The 17,059-nt window shown below is 38.2% G+C and overlaps 1 protein-coding gene across 1 annotated transcript in view; it reads right to left on the minus strand.

The window, feature by feature from the left end:
• Nucleotides 1-17,059, minus strand: part of ELAVL3 (ELAV like RNA binding protein 3) — a gene marked incomplete at its 5' end in the record, with an annotated part of 106,690 nt that overhangs the window by 22,396 nt on the left and 67,235 nt on the right. Inside the window, one exon of the mRNA XM_081321596.1 lies at nucleotides 7,473-7,695. Coding sequence (XP_081177722.1) covers nucleotides 7,473-7,695 — 223 coding nt within the window. The remainder of the gene's footprint in view (nucleotides 1-7,472; nucleotides 7,696-17,059) is intronic.

Raw genomic sequence — 17,059 nt, forward strand, 5'->3', positions numbered from 1 at the left:
TCAATCTCTGGTTCCTTGGCTAGGATGTACCAGTCTTGGAGCTGGTCCAGGTCCCCTCGAGGGATGCAGGCATAATACAGGTCATCGTTCAGGCTATCCTTGAAATGGCCCACCATTATCTTGCTGGTAATTAATGAAACTTCTTAGCTACTGCTCCAGTACTGAATTTGACTGTTCAGTCCCACCATTCATTTGTGGATGATGACAAGATGACAACCCCTGAGTGGTCCCCAAAAGTCCCAGGAATGCTTTCCAAAACACTGATGTGAATTGTACTCCCCTGTCTGATATGATTTGTTGTGGAGCCCCATGAAGTCGATAAATATGTTGAATGAATAACTTTGCAAGTGTCTTTGCATTGGGGATTTTTTGGCATGGGATAAAATATATTTGTTTAGAGAACAAATCCGTCACGACCCAAATGACTGTGTTCCCCCCACTGTCTGGTAACTCCACAATAAAGTCCAGAGAAATTTTTTTCCAAGGCACTGATGGGGTCGCTGCTGTTTGCAACAAGTCTGGGGTCTTCCCCTGTCTCCTCTTAGCTGCAGTACATATTAGGCAACTAGCCTCATAGCTTTCAATGTCCTTTTTTATCGATGGCCACCAAAACTGCCATTTCACTAGGTGTAGAGTTTTTACAAACCCAAAACAACCAGCTGAGTTTGAGACATGGCATAGCTGCATAAAAATCAGTCTCTGGCTTTTTGGAATGTACAGTTTCCCTCCCATCCATGGCAATCCATCAGTCATGGTGCATAGGTTCTTGTGGCTTAGGAACCATTCATTGGTCTCTAGTGCTTTTTTGAATTCAATCCCTGCTTGGCTTGCTAGAGGCTTCTGGATTTTGGCTTGCACTTGGGTGGTGACTTGCACTGCCAACTATTTTGATGGCATGAGTGGGTCTGTTATCTCTGTCCTATTGCTGTTGTATTGTGGCACCCTGGACAATGCAACAGCTAGGAAATTCTTTCCTCCCAATAAGTGCTTTAGGGTGAAATTAAATCAGTGGAAATGCTGCAACCACCTTGATTGTTTAGGGGTTAATTTTCTGGGCATCTTTAGGGCTCCTAGGTTCTTGTGGTCAGTCCATACCTGGGATTTTGTTCCCTTCCAGGAAATGCTGCCAGGTTTGGAGGGCCCACTGGACAGCATAAACCTCCTTCTCCCAGACTGCTCACCTTTGCTCTGTATCATGTGTATGTGCAAGGCTTTAATTTCCTTTCATCATTCTCCTGAATTAGTACTGCCCCAATGGCTACATCACTGGCATTAGCTTGAATCACGAAAAGTTTATCAGTATCAGGGTGTCTTAGAACTGGTTCTGCAGAAAATAGTCTTTTCAGTCTCTCAAATGTGGTTTGACATTCTACCATCCATTTCAAAGGCTGGCTTGGCTTTGGCTTCTGTTCCCCTTTGTTTTTTAGTAAGTTAGTAATTGACAATGCGAGCTGTGCAAAGGAGGGAATGGATTTCCAGTAAAAATTAGCAAATCCAAGGAAGCTTTGAAATTGCTTCCTGGTGCAGGGCGGAGCCCACTCTAATACAGCTCAGACCTTTTCAGGATCCATCTCTATGCCATTTGGTGAGATATGATACCCCAGGTAGTCAATTTTTTCCTTATGAAACTCACGCTTAGATAGCTTGGCATACAAGTGAGCTACTTGGAGTTTTTCAGTACTGTTCTGACTAATTTTACATGCTCCTCTTTTGTTTCAGTAAATATCAAGATATCATCCAGGTAAACAAGCACCACTTTATATAGGTGCTCCCGGAGCACGACATTTATTAATTGAATGAATACTGCGGGTGCCCCTTGAAGCCTGAAAGGCAGAACCCTGAATTGAAAGCATCCTAAGGGGTAATTGAAGGCTGTTTTCCATTTGTCACCCTGTTTGATTCTGATTCTGTAATACGCCTCCCTTAAGTCCAGTTTTGAAAAGATTTTCCCCTTCAACAGTTGTGCTAGCATGTCTTTCATCAGAGGGAGAGGGTAAAGGTTACTCTCACTCACTGCACTGAGAGACCTGTAATCCATGCAGAGGTGAAGAGTCCTGTCTTTCTTTTCACAAAATAAAACAGGGCTGCGGTTTTGGGCTTTGCCGGTTGGATAAATCTCCTCTCCAGATTTTTTTCTATGAACTTTTGCATTTCCTCCAGCTCCCATAGGCTCATGAAATACAGTTTTGGCTTAGGTAATTTCACCCCTGGGAGTATTTCAATAGTGCAGCCCATGGGTCTGTTGTGGGGGGGCAGTTTGTCAGATTTCTCCTCACTGAACAGTTCAGCTAGGTCCCGGTATTTGTCTGGTATACCCTGCAACTCCTTTCCCCCCACTGCTGGGGGGGAGGGGGCATGGCAGGTTCTTCCCTTTCCATTCCGATATTGGACATTGTTTGCTTAGCCCCCCAGCAAGGGTCTTCCTTCCAGGTTGACTGTTACTGTAGATCCTGCCTAATGTAAGGACCCACTTCAAAACCTCATCCCAAGAAAGCAGGAATCTTGGAACAGTTTCATTCCAAAAGGAACTTTTATTAGGAGAGGCTGATAGCAGGCATAGAAGGCAGGATCTGAGGGTTTCCCACTCAGATCAATAGGTTAAAAGAGTCCTAAGCAAACCCTACCCCAATAGTTCATCCGGTCAGTTTAAATGAGCCAATCCATAGGTGTTAAGTCCGCTGTGGGAATGGAGCTGATAACGGAGTCCATTTCCATGCCTGTGAAGATGTTGTTGGGTTTTCACACCTTTTTCTTCCCACAGCAAGAGATAAGCCAGATGGCCAGAGGCACATTCCCTTCTCACCCCAGGTTGCCATCAAGGGAGAAACAGTTCAAAGTGTGAGCACGTAGAAGCAGCAGAGAGGATACATTGTAGCAAAGCAAAAGGGCATCCCACAAAGCCTTTCCTTCTCCCCCTCAGGAGAATGGCAAAACCCACAGAAAGAAATGTAAAGAAATGAATTAGACACACACACCCCTCAAAGAAATCGCTTCTCACAATTAGACTTGTTTGACACCATGTCACCTAGAGGCGACTCTGGGCGGCTTACAAACATTGTTAATAAAAAATTGAGGCAATAAATACTCAGTAATAATATATAATTTAAAAAGATGGGGAGGAAGGGAGCAGGATGCACATAGGGAGAGTGGGGTCTGGTTTAATCTGTCAGCTACCTCCAGCACAATGCACCCCCAATGGGACCCCAGGCCATGTGGCAGAGCCAAATCTTTGTGCCCTTACAAAATATCAGAAGGGTGGGTGCAGAAAAGGCTCTTCTCCTGAACCCTGCCAGCTTAATTTCCTTGACTGAAAGGATCCGTAGCATGCCCCTTATGCCAGCACTGGCGGGATGGCGCAATGCCATTGGGCTAAGATGGTTCCTCAGATAGGCAGCAGCAACCTTCCACCCCTTCTGGCACTAGCTTTGCATTTATGCAAACTTAACTAAAGAGGGGGGATTTTTTCCCTTGTCCACTCATTGAGCCAGGTGCTACTGTATCTGATGATCAGCCTTTTCACACTATCAAATTTATTCATACAATATAATCTTTACTAAATGATATATTACATCAAGGTATTAAATTATAGTGGTGTGTTAAATTATGGTAATGATCTAGTAAAGAATCATCTGAACTTTGCACTCTCTGCTGAAGAGGAAATTCACATAAAGTTTTCTTAGTCCATATAGCCACACAGTGGACCAATGTAGGACACAAGCTTTAATTTAGTAGCTTTTCTGTATTACTCTTTATTGCAGATAAAGTAAATATAGAGATCTGTAGCAAATACACAAATCAGAATCAGAGGGTCTGAAACATAGCTGAGTGCCCCACAACAATGATTCAGAGGTCCTTGAGATCTGGCACTTTTGGGCTATTCATCAAGATGCACACATCTTTTTTCTGGCTTATACTGATTTGGGAAATGAGATGGCTGCTTTAAGAGGCATTTAAAAGTACCCACATGTTTTCTTTTCATGCTCTGTATCTTCCAAAAAAAAGGCTCATACATTCTATTAAGCACAAAAATTCCAGTCTTGTAGCTGACTTTGTCTGATTCTGAAAGATGGTGCTGTATTGGATCTGATGTCTATCTAGACCACAGGTCTGCAACCTGCGGCTCCGGAGCCGCATGCGGCTCTTTCAGCCATCTCCTGCGGCTCCCAGTCCTCTGACATGTGCAGTCCAAAAAAAAAAGTGGGACTAAAAAAGTTCAACCAATCAATTCAAATATGCAGGGTAGGTGCATATCTCGCCTTGGCTCCACTCTTCAGTCAAACCCTGTTCTGCACATGCGCGCATATATGCGCATGTGCACACATTTTTTGCGGCTCCCAGTTTTTCCTTTTGTGAGGGAACCAGTTCCAAGTGGCTCTTTCACTGTTTCAGGTTGCTGATCCCTGATCTAGACAGAAAATCGTCAGGAACCAAAAAAACTCCCAGAAGGCAATGGCAACCATTTCCCCTATTATTGCTGAGAAAATAACATGGATATATTCATGCACTCACCATCTGATGGAGTTTAGGATTATATTACAAACATATTTGTGACACAAATCATTAATTTATCATGAGAAATAATTTAACAATCTCAACACATTAGATGTTGCTAACAGAAACACAATTTCTTTCTTTCATATTATAGATTTAGATGTCCAGTTTTTGCTATACTGTATGAAGAAATTCTAATTAAAATAGAAATTATATTTTATCTGACATGCATCAAGACCAAATAGGTATCACATCAGTAATATATAAATCCATTTCTCAAAATCTTTTGATTAAATGATTGCTTGGACTAAACCTAACATCCCTTCCTCTGTAAGTTATAAATATATGTTGTATGCTTTGCAATGAAATTTTCCAGTCTTAACATGAAGCTGCTTATGCCTGCTAAGGTTTTCTGTAATGTTTAAGACAATTTTGAAATGATGGGTTATTTGGGTCTCTGATTTATATTGACAAGCAATAAACAAATCCAGAATAATTAACTCAGTCTGGGATTGCCCTGAGTCCATGGAGCTGAATGGGGAACATTTTGGTCACATGCATCATCCATATCTGTTCTGGCCTATGCATTCCATGACCAAAGCAACCCAGAAAAGATTCAGAGAAGGGCAAAAAGGGTGATCAGGGGTTAGGAACTAAATCCTGGGATCAACAGTTAAGCTACAGAGAGAGTTCAGCCTTAAGGAAGATAAACATGATCATGCTCGTCAAATACCAGAGAGGGTATTACACAAAGAACATGCCTTGGCCATTTTCTATCTTCCCAGAAGGCAGGCGACAGAATAAAATATCTGAGTAGCTGTCACAGAGAAGAGTGGGGAGGGATCAACCTATTCTTGAAGGCACCTGAGGGCAGGACAAGCAGCAACCCATGGAAGCTTAACAAAGAGAGATCCAACCTAAGGAGAAATTTCCTGACAATGAGAACAATTAATCAGTGAAATGGCTTGCCTCAAAGAAATTGTGGATGCTACAACACGGGAAGTCTTTAAGAAGAGATTGGACAGTCATTTGTCTGAAAAGGTATAGGGTCTCCTGCTTGACCAGAGGGTTAGACTAGAAGTCCTCCAAAGTCCCTTGCAGCCTTGTTATTCTATATTCTATGAAATGATGTTCAGCTGAATATTAGAAAAATTGTCTTGTCAGAAAGAACAACTTATTGCAATCACTATAAGACACGGGTGTCAAACTCGCTGTGTCATGTGATGTATCGTGACATATCGCGACTTTGCATTGCCAGAGCTGGGGTGGGTGCAGCCTCTGTATGATGCAACCGGCTATAAGACAAATGTAGTGTTTGGCAACTGAGCACATGTTCAAATTCTCACTCAGCTGCAACATTTGTGAGTAGACTAATCAACCTCCATAGCAGACTTTGCTGTGAAACTGAATTTATAAAAGCAAGGTAGAAAGAAAAAGTAGATAGAATGTCATTTGTTCTCAAGTAGTATCCAAAAATGCCGGTTCTGCCTTTTCAAGTACTTAAACAAATGTAACTAATATTGGCAATAGATGCCCTGAAATAGTACTATTATTACATTTCCACGTAATAAGATAATATATAAAAATACATCATATCCCCAAACAATTATTTTTAATGTCACAAATCAATGCTATAAAATGCTTCAAAAAATAATGTTTCCTCTGTCTTTGTCTCCCGCTGACCTCACAGATATATCTACATGGGGTTTTGGACAGTTACCACAACTGGCTTGCAAATGCCTTTTTTCAGGCTGTTATGGACTTCCTAGTCTAGCCTACAATTTCAAGATTCCTTGGGTGTTTCCAACTCAAATACTAACCAAGCTTAGCTTTCAAACCCAAAGTAGCTCAACCAGGTGCTGCCACCTGCTGTGACAAAATATTTAAAGATATTTCTTTATTTGTTCTACAAATATGCAGATCATTAAAATGCTGTTTTGCTATGTAAATTTAATGGTTCACTAATTTATATTTCTTTCTTAAGGAGCTCTAACAATAATATAAAATGCAGTCTGGATGCAAGCACCTTGATATCTTCTATATTCCATGGTTTCATGGATATATTCTATTTTACAATTTCTAAAATATCTATTTAACATATTTTCTAATACAGATGTGCTTCCCTTTTCATCAGAAGGCAACTGTATTTTCTCTGCCACTGTTAATGGTAAATTTATGAATTAAATTTATATGCCATCCATTTTCAAAAGTGACTCTAAAATTAGCCAACCTCCCCCCCCCCCCATCCTAAGAATATTTACCAACTGAGGGCCATTTGTGTCCTCTGTAACTCTGAGACAATTCCTAGAGTTGCTCAATGCTAATATCACACTAAATTATAGTGAAACAAACATAGTCTATGTGCTGGTCTGCTCAATGAACACTCCTTCTTCTAAGCCATCTAACCCATCCTCACACTTTCAAAAGCAAGCAGCATTTTCTACTACAGAATTAGCATTTGAAGTATTTTAATCTGGAGGTTTCCTATAGGTGCCTTCATCAACAGCCATTAATAATCCTCCTTGCATACAAATTCCATAAATCTATTATGAATTTACTTTTTAATACATTACTTATTTTCCTTTATTTGTTGGTTCTTTATTTTTCTTTGGGGAAAGTGCTCCTTAAATTAGCCTTTTCTTATCTCTTTCCAACTTTATGAGTCATTTTGGAGGTAGAGCGATAGCAGCAGCATGTTTATAGTTGACAATTAAGCTGTACCCAAGATATAGTCCAACATAAAACAATACTGGAAGTTTTCATGGCCTTTCCAAATAATCAATAGCATGGAGCTTGTTTTCCATAGCTGCTGCACTGTGAGTGTACTGCAACACGCAACACTTCTTCAGACCCTCACAGCTCTTTGAAATTTTCCAACACCATATGTATTTTAATTTTACTATGGTCTTTTAGCCAGATTATCTTTCTATCTCAATTTTTCTTTCTTTTTCATCCATACAGACAGACATGTACAGTCTTACCTGTGATTTTATCTCGAACCAGTTTGCATGATTCAATCTCTCCAATGCTTCCAAAGAGACTCTTGAATTCCTCTTGTGTCATGTTCTGGGGCAAGTAGTTGACTATGAGGTTAGTTTTGGAATCATCAGTGGCCCCATTGGCACTGATCAGTGGCCCATTGGGGAGGGAACTGTTGCTTGTGGGGCCGTTGGACACCTGGGTCTCCATTGTGCTGATTATCTGCTGAAAACAAGAGGGAGGAGGGAAAGGTGTTACGGTTATGAAGGATGGGAGACAAACCCAGCAGCTTGTATGACATTGCTTATTTGCAACCTAAGAGCCGTTGGGTCAGGCTTATATTTGTTTGAGAGTTATGGTTTCACAGAGGTTACATCAATGTAGTATATAAAAAGATTTCTTCTGTGAGTGACCATGATACAGACCTCTCATGCAGATTTTATGCAATGATGATACAGAAACAAATGGAGAAGAGAGAGAAAAAGGAAATGCCAGAAAGCACATGATGGTCCCACTTTGTTCACACTACTCTACTATTTCTATGTGATGGTGCTCCCAAAAAATTACTCCTACAAGAATACTGTGCTCAAGCAGAATAAATATTGCCCTCCACTGAACAACCTTGCCTGAACTCAGAGTCTAAGAAAGAGCATTGCTAATGTTTGGATGGTGAACTGACAAAGAAAATCAGTAGGATAGATGAAGAAAAGTTGGAAAAACATTCGCAAACCACCTTTGCACTGTTGCCAAAAAGCGGTATGTGAATATATGCATGAAATCACCAGGACTTGAATTTGATCTGAAGGAGATTTTAAACTACTTTCATTTATTTTGTCACCATACTTTTCCATGCATAAACAAATTCCTTAAGCATATATTACTTCAAATGCCTGTTTACCATTTATTTATAGTACATGTGGTGGGAGTGTGCGGGAAATTCAGGACCTCCCAATAAATTAGAATCAGACTCAGAATAGAGCTGGAAGGGACCTTGGAGGTCTTCTAATCCAACCCACTGCTCAAGCAGGAGATCTTATACCATTTCAGCCAAGTGACTGTGCAATCTCTTCTTAATGATGCACCCACAATGTCTGAAGGCAAGCTGTTCAACTGGTTAATTGTCCTCATTGTTAGCAAGTTTCTCCTTAATTCCAGGTTGCTTTTCTCCTTGATTAGTTTCCATCCATTTGTCCTGCCTTCTGGTGCTTTGGAAAATAAGTTGACCCCTCCTCTTTGTGGCAGCTTCTCAAATACTGGAATACGGCTCTCATGTCCCCCTCTAGTCCTTCTTTTCTCTAGACTAATCAAACCCAAATCCTGCAACCGTTTTAGTCTCCAGGCCATTAATCATCTTAGTTGCTTTCCTTTGTATTTTTTCCAAAGTCTTAACATCTTTTTTGTAATGTGAGGACCAGAATTCCACCTAATCTGTACTTGCACCTTTTTCCTGCCGAGGTGTAAAACCTTGCTTTTCTCCATATTTCATTTTGTTGGATATGGCCCATTGTTCAAGTCTGTCAAGATCTTTTTGGATCCTGAGCTTGTCTTCTGGGGTGCTGGCTATTCCTGCCAGCTTAGTATCATTTGCAATTACTGGTCAGTGCATCTCTAGGCAACACAAGCACACACACACACACACGCCACTTTCAATGGTTCTAATCCATTTCATTCCCTGGACATTTACTCTGATTGCTAAAAAGCATCTGTGCCAACCCTCCACTTCACTATGCTTTCCTGCAGGCTGCTCTTCAGTAAGCAGAATGCTGATTCCCTCTTAAACTATTGATCAGGCACATTGATTCTGCCATTACACTCCAGCCTCAGGCCAGGAGTGAATATCATCAGAGAAAAATGCATCACTAATTTGCTGGTCCTGCCAATAATCTCCTTATAAATATGGTTGAGGACAGGGCATTCTTTTTTCACTATATGGAATTTACTAGGCTTTGGAAATTTAAATTTGTACATATAGATAATTTTTATTTGGTTGAGTGAGGTTCCATATTTATTCTCTACTTCACAGAAATAAATAAATAATGTTTCTAAAAACCATCATTCAAGAGCCATATTACATTCTAACATAAAGACTAACCAAGATTATGTCACCCCAAAATATCAGAGTGCTGCAACCAGACCAAGTTGTTGCAACTTGCCAATACTTAATTTGCAAACAGCGGCATGTTTGGGTCACATGTAGAAAACCTTAGGAATTCAGGTAAAAATATAATCTGTAAAGTGAACTAAATACAAAAGGTAGCTATGAAATAACTAAAAAAAGATGACCAGTTTGGCCATAGTCAAGATAGGCAATTTCAGAACAAAGCAGGGAACAGGGGAGCAGATATAGATCAATATTAAGTCTGCAATTCTGTTCACATTTATTCAGAGGCTCTGAAGATAATTTATGAAATGTCTAACTTTATGCTGAACACCTATTATGTTACAAAAATTGTTAACAAATTTCATGGACATATGTTAAGCCTACTGACAGGAGCAGTTTCATATACAACCTCTAATTTATATACACAATTTGTACATGATAGTTGCAATTGCTGTACCAAGTCCATGTGAACTTTGGTTATATACCAGTCTCCAGGCAAGCGTCCCCAACCAAGATACAAAACTATGTTATCAGAAGCATTACAATATATCCTGTCAATTTATTGCCATGCCACTTTTTAATCTATGTAAAAAAAATACAATTTAAGATGTTTCAGTTTTTCAGGACTGTTGTGTGACTTATATTTCAAGTTGGTTTCCTACTCCCAGACTGCCATTCTCTTGAAGTTGGCATAAACATCAGTAAGTACACCAGCTGTGGTGCTTTTTTTTTTAAAAAAAACCACCTTGATTTACTGATGTTTTGTTAACTTCTTTTATTAACTTTGTTAATAAATCTAGAATGCCTTTATAGACTGGCACATTTGTTTTCTTATATTTAATAAGTTTATTATATTAGCCAAATTCTATTTTATAGGCAACAATCAGTAAAACAATAGTTAATTAAGCACAAAAGCTTTAGATCTTCAAGCACACATGGGAAGCTTACCAAAAAACAAGAAGCAAATGCTCAGCCACTGTCTCTGAAGAAAAGCAAGATTGGGCTGAACAGCATCACCCCACTGCCTGCTATTTTGTAATGGTTCCCTGATTATTTTGTTTAAAGTACTTGTAAGACAAATTCAGTTCATCCTGCAGCCCAAAAGGTCTACCAGACAATGGTTCTATTATGTTACCTAGCCACCCTTCTGGTGATAAAAAGCCTTCTGCATTGGTGATTTCTTGCTGGATTGATAACTAAAGGAATTTAAATTCCCAGGCTAGAGACCATCCTGGTTCAAACATCAAACATCCCACTAACCATGGTTGAAAATGACCAGAATGAACCTCAGAGAACTTGGGTTTCCCTAATTAGACCCCTTCCTCTTACAAGGACCTTTTTATGCAAAAGATGAACAGAGGCTGAGATGAAGAATGCTAGCTACAATTAACATTAGAAATAGCTTGCTAAATAAGCAGTAGTTTAAACACTGGGAGCCCTTGCTTCTGAATTTTCTGCAACCATACTGGTGACAGAAAATGAAGGGCAGCTCTGAAACCCAAAGCAAGTCAAGACTCAGTTGTTCTTGTGGCAAATTCCTTAGAGAATCAATGCTAAGTCTCCTTCCTTTCTAGTCTCTTGAAAAGGCTCCTCAGTTACAGACTGGAGCCCTTGAAAGAAAAGCTACATCCATTGTGAAATGCCCTTTTTATTTTTAAAATAATTATTTTCAAGTTGGCATTCAAGGAAGTGCCAGTCTCCTTAAAAGCTGCTAACTGAATCACATTCTCATGTCAGCAGTCTTTTAGCCAGATCTTAGCCAGTTAAGTCCAGCAGCTGTGTAGAACCAAAATTAGCTCGATCTTTATTGGTTTTTCTAGATACAATATGCCAAGGAAGAAACTTGGTTTCTTGTTATTAAGTAAGTTAAAAGTGGCAGAGTAATAACAATTGGGTTTACAATGCCAGCTTTTAAAGAGCACTCCAAATAAAGACCACCATTTTAGATGAAATTGTTAAGTAAGCGATTTCTGGCTTATTTATCCACTTCAGATGGTAGAAAGAAACTATGAACAGAGTGCATGCGCTGGGACACAGTACAGAAAGCCCAAATGCTCAGAATCCTGTCTCATGCTGTTCCATATGAATAGGTTCAGCATGATTAACTTCATGACCACGGCATCTTGACAACCTTGGCTAAACTTGGAAAATGCTAAGCAAGGCAAAAACCTAATTATTGCTTAAATGGAGGGCACTAAGTCACCCCCAGACGATAGACTAGACTGGCAAATTTGAAAAAAAAAAACATCCTGCAAGCAATGCAAACTGTTTCATATTACTGCCCCTAAAATTACATGTGAACATGCCCAAGTAGTCAGTATGACTCAAGACTGACTTGGAGTCTTTCTCCTAAGTGTTTTAGAATACAGGGTTAGTTATAATGAGTAATTAAATGGTAGATTATCTTAGTCAAGATCACACTGCACATCTACTTAAATAAGACTTATTTTCAAGTTCTATAATTTCTGCCAGTCTATGCTGCACTGACTAACTTATATCAGAATCTAAACTTTTCCAGGTCTCATTGAACACAACAGAATGCCAACTGCTCCTCAACAGAGACAATTACTCTGTGCCTTTTCTGTGTTCTGCCCCTGCCTTATGAAATACTTTGCCCCCCAGACGTTCAGCAGGCCTCTACCCTGCGAGCCTTCCATAAGGTCTTAAATATCTGGGCCACCCCCCAGGCTCTGGGAGATAATTATTTAATAGCATGTTAACACAGATTGGTGCCGGATTTTTTTAATGTTTTATATTTCAACTGGTTGAGTTTTAGTTTTTAAAATGCTTTAATATGCCTTTTCATTTTTGCTTGGGAGGTGCCCAGAGTTGATTGAAAGATGGACAGATATATAAATGTTTTAAATCAATCAATAAAATAAAATAATTTAATCTAATAAATTTCATAGTCAGACAATGGCAAAGATTGTAAAGTCTGTATCTGTATTTATTTTTTATTTATTTTTTATTTTAATTCCATTTATATCCCGCCCTTCTCCGAAGACTCAGGGCGGCTTACAAGCTTTAGCAGTAAGCCGCCCTTAATATGTGAGAGTGACAGGAAGATAAAAGGTAAAATGGAAAGAGAATGAAGTTGAGCATAGCAACTTCCTTGAAAATTTTGCAAATTCAGTTGCAACCTATTTGAACCAACAAACATAGGGGTGAAAGTACTATATACCAATAGTACTATCCGTCTTTGTTATCTCTTGTTGCCTCAGCGATGGTAGTTCCTTCTTTTTATATATACGGTATATCCATTTCAGCACTGTCCAGTATTTTCTCAATTATCGCTTCATCCAATAGTGTTATCTCATTTTTCCAGAGCTGAGCAAATACAATCCTTGCTGCTGTTAATACATGTAATGTTAAATATGGATTTTGTTTACCAAATTTCTCTGGAATTATACCTAATAAAAAAATCAGGTTTAAAATCTACGTGTTTCCCTAACATCTTTTCTAACCATGTATGTATTTTTCTCCAAATTTTTTTCCTTTAACACATGTCCACGATAATATGTATCAGCATTTTTATTATATTTCCAGCATTTACTAGACATATTTCTAAACATTTTTGCTAATTTAACAAGTGGAAGATGCCATCTATAGAACATTTTATATAAGTTTTCTTTTTACGAAGTTGCCATTGTCAATTTATAGTTTCTTTCCCAAAGATTTTGCCATTTCTCTAATTCTATATTATATCCAAAAAAATTTGCCCATATTATCAGTTTCTTTCACTTGTTCATCTTCCATTTTCAAATTCAATTAAAAAGTTATACAATTTCTTAATCAGTTTTTCATAAGAAGTCAACAACATCTGATCAAGGTTGACTCAGCCTTCCATCCTTCTGAGGTAGGTAAAATGAAGACCCAGATTGTTGGGGGCAATTAAGCTGACTTTGTAATAATGCCGCTGGGGTGTGTGTGAAAGCCCTAATAAGCAGGCATATACATAGAATGAAGGCTACTGCTAAGCTTGTAAGCCGCCCTGAGTCTTCGGAGAAGGGCGGGATATAAATGGAATTAAAATAAATAAATAAATAAATCAAACATTGTCTGGTCTTTATAAAAACCGTATATTTTAACTTCTTTATCATACCTCGATTGCATTTACAGTCGAGACCACCATGTTAAGTCAATACCCTGATCTTCTAACTCTTGTTTAGATTTTAATTTCCCATCTGTATTCAGAATATCCTTGTATGTTAGAATTTTCTCAAATTTAACTAAGTTTGGGTGAATGAATGCTTCCATTGTTGATAGCTATCCTGGGATTTTCAAATAGAGTTTTGATTTTATCTTTTCCCATACAAATGATAATGCATTTCTTATGTAGTGATTTTGAAAGTATCTATGGGTTTTATTCTTTTCATACCATGTGTGCCATCCAAGTTGTAAGTCATGTCTTTCTAAATATAACAACCTTTTTTTCCTGAGAGTTATCCATTCTTTTAACCATTTTACAGCACATGCTTGGTAGTATAGGACCCAAGCTGCTAGTCCAAATCCTCTGTTTTCCGTAGCTTCTTGTAGCATTTTCAGTTTGATTCTGGCTTCTTTCCTTGCCAAATAAATTTTGAGATCAGTGTATTCAAATCATAAAAAAACTTTTTCTCTATTTTTATAGGTACTGTTTGAAATAAAAAAGGAGTTTTGGTAAAATATTCATTTTCACGGTAGCTATTCTTCCTAACACTGAGAGTTGTAAGTTTTTCCATTTTTCCAAATCTAATTTTATTTGATTTAGTAAGTTTATATAATTATCTTCTTTTATTGTTGTGCATCTTGCTGTTAAGTATATTCCCAAATATTTAACTTTCTTAACTATTTTTAAATCTATTTTTTGTGTCAGGGTTTTTTTTTTGGCTTATCTGTAAGGTTTTTAACTATAACTTTGTTTTTTTTCTCTGTTTATTTTCAATCCTGCTATTTCTCCAAATTCTTCTATCCTTTTCAGTAATTTAAAAGTTGTCTCCAGCGGTTCTTCTAAAATGAATACCAGGTCAACTGCAAATGCTTGTAGTTTATAGCTTTCATCTTTTATCTCCATTCTTTTAATTTCCGGATCTTGTCTGATATTTCTGTTGAGAACTTCCAAATTAGTATAAATAGCACTGGGGATAGTGGACATCCTTGTCTTGTGCCTTTCTTTATATTAAAGTTCTCTGTATAGTCCCCATTGACAATTACTTTTGCTGTTTATCACATATTGTCTTAATGGTCTTTATAAACTTTTATCCAAAGTCCATACAGTTTAATTGTTGTATCATAAATTACCAACTTACATTGTCAAAAGCTTTTTGAGCATATAAGAAAATTAGTGCCATTTGTTTTCCTGGGTGCATTTCATAGTATTCCAATGTATCTAGAATAATCCTTAAGTTATTTTTATTTGTCTTTTTGGTAAAAATCCATTTTGATCTGGATGAATAAATTCAGTCAAAAATCTTTTCAGTCTCTCTGCTATTATTAAAACAAAGATTTGGTAATCCACGTTTAATAGGCCAAATTACCAAACACATGGACAGAAACAAATATTATTTTAATACCAAAAGAGGACTCAGATTTAACACAGATAAAAAATTATAGACCAATATCACTATTAAAGGTAGTTCCTTCTTTAGAAGCTGTCAAGAGAAGGACAGGTTCTACAGATAACGATGGGTCTTTGATAGATGTGGTAAGGCAAAAATTAGAAAATGTGAATTCCTGTCTTTTATATAATTAATACAAGATTAGGAAATCTTGTTCTTTATTGCATCTATGTATCTCACCAGAAAGCAAAACTGGCAGAACAGATACATAGGTACAGTTCTTTCAATTGGAATAGAAAATCAATGTGATGCAGTATAATATATTTTAATTAGAAACCAAATTCCTATTCATTTGTGAAGGCCCCTAGGCAATTGTTAACAAACCACTAGAATTTAGGATCCTTTTTGAATTCCAAGAAAAAGGGAATTTGCAAATTAAATTATCAAAATGTCAATCAGGACAGGTAAGTTGCAAGGCTGAACCATGTTGTGAGTGACTTGAAATGAATGGTAGAATAAAAATGTAACAACGCAACAAAACCTCTCCAAACCTTGGTGAGCCCTTGCTGACAAAGCATCACAGTGACAAAATGCTATTTATACATTACATAGGAAAGAGATTTGCAAACTAAGCATACATTACAGCAGGGTGAAGAGACCAAGGCATCCACTCCTCTTCTCTAATACTTTAAGGACTTTCATTGTCCATCTAAATAAATTCTACCCAATAACTAAAGACAAGCAATTAGACAGCCAGGAAGAGTATAAGAACAGTCCAATGCATTGCACTGTGTAATATGTATTCCTTTTGGGGAAGATATCATGGTAATGTAATTGATATGAGTTAAGATAGTGTTGGAAGAAAAGTCTTCATCATGGTTCCATCCAAGCCAGGGATAAACAACATGGCGACTGCTTTAGGAAGAATGTTACAGTTTATTGCAGAGGAAAGCCAGACAGAAAGATGGATCGAGCAGAAAAAGGACTGAAAACATGTGGCCAGTGGTTTTATACTACCTGGACTCATTTGTTTGGAGTTATTTCCTGTTTCACGCTTTGTATTTCCTGTGTCACGTAGTCTGACCTGAGTCTGGTGTGCCTTCCTAGTATTCTAGATGGTTGTGGGTCAATCCTATTATGTCCAAAGGTCATATCCTGCTTTCCTGGGGCTGGGGTATGTGGATGTTAGGGCTTTGTCTTCCTAAGCTTCTAGCTCCAACCTTCTTGATGGCTTACATTTGCATGTCTATAGAACTGGTTTTCTGCTTGGGAGAAGGAGACCTGAGACTATTAAGAAACCTGGGCATGCTTTTCTGGTTCTACAATATCTTTTCAGGAAATATATTTTCCTGCCCTTTTAATATTTCCTTTTCTGGGGAGCTGACTTCCCTCAATCCCCCCTTTGTGTCATACAGTGTGGGTGACACACTTACTGGCATAAGATTAAAATTGATCTGATCAGGGATACTTGGTAAACAAGCTTTAAACTGTTAATGCAAAAAGAAGGAAAACACTAATGGAGGCAGCAGAAAAAGATCCCTGCAGTAGCTCCCAAAAAGAGAAATTCCAACCCATAAAGTTCTAAAAGTCAGGGCAAAAAATTTGTTAGGTGGAAAAGAAATTTATAGTTACCAATATTCTGTGCCAATTATTTTCAAATGTTGGATGTCACCTTTAGCTTCTAGCCAGGTTTGCACATTCCTCCCAAAATTCTTCACAGCCATGGTTTGCCTCAGTACATAACCACTGGCTGTCCATTTTCAAGAGTTGTTTCCTGCCTTAGCTCTTAGTTCAGTGCATCCAGGTTTGTAATGTCCAATTGAGGTTGGCAAGGCAGGCTATTAAATTTTCCTTAAATTGCACATAGTGAGCCCAATCTGAGTCCACCAGTGTAAGACATTCAGGGCTTAGGAGATCTCTTTCCTGCTACCTCCTCAGTCAGGGCATATGA

The sequence above is a fragment of the Vipera berus genome (assembly GCF_964194415.1).
Source record: "Vipera berus genome assembly, chromosome: 2".
NCBI classification, from domain to species: domain Eukaryota; kingdom Metazoa; phylum Chordata; class Lepidosauria; order Squamata; family Viperidae; genus Vipera; species Vipera berus.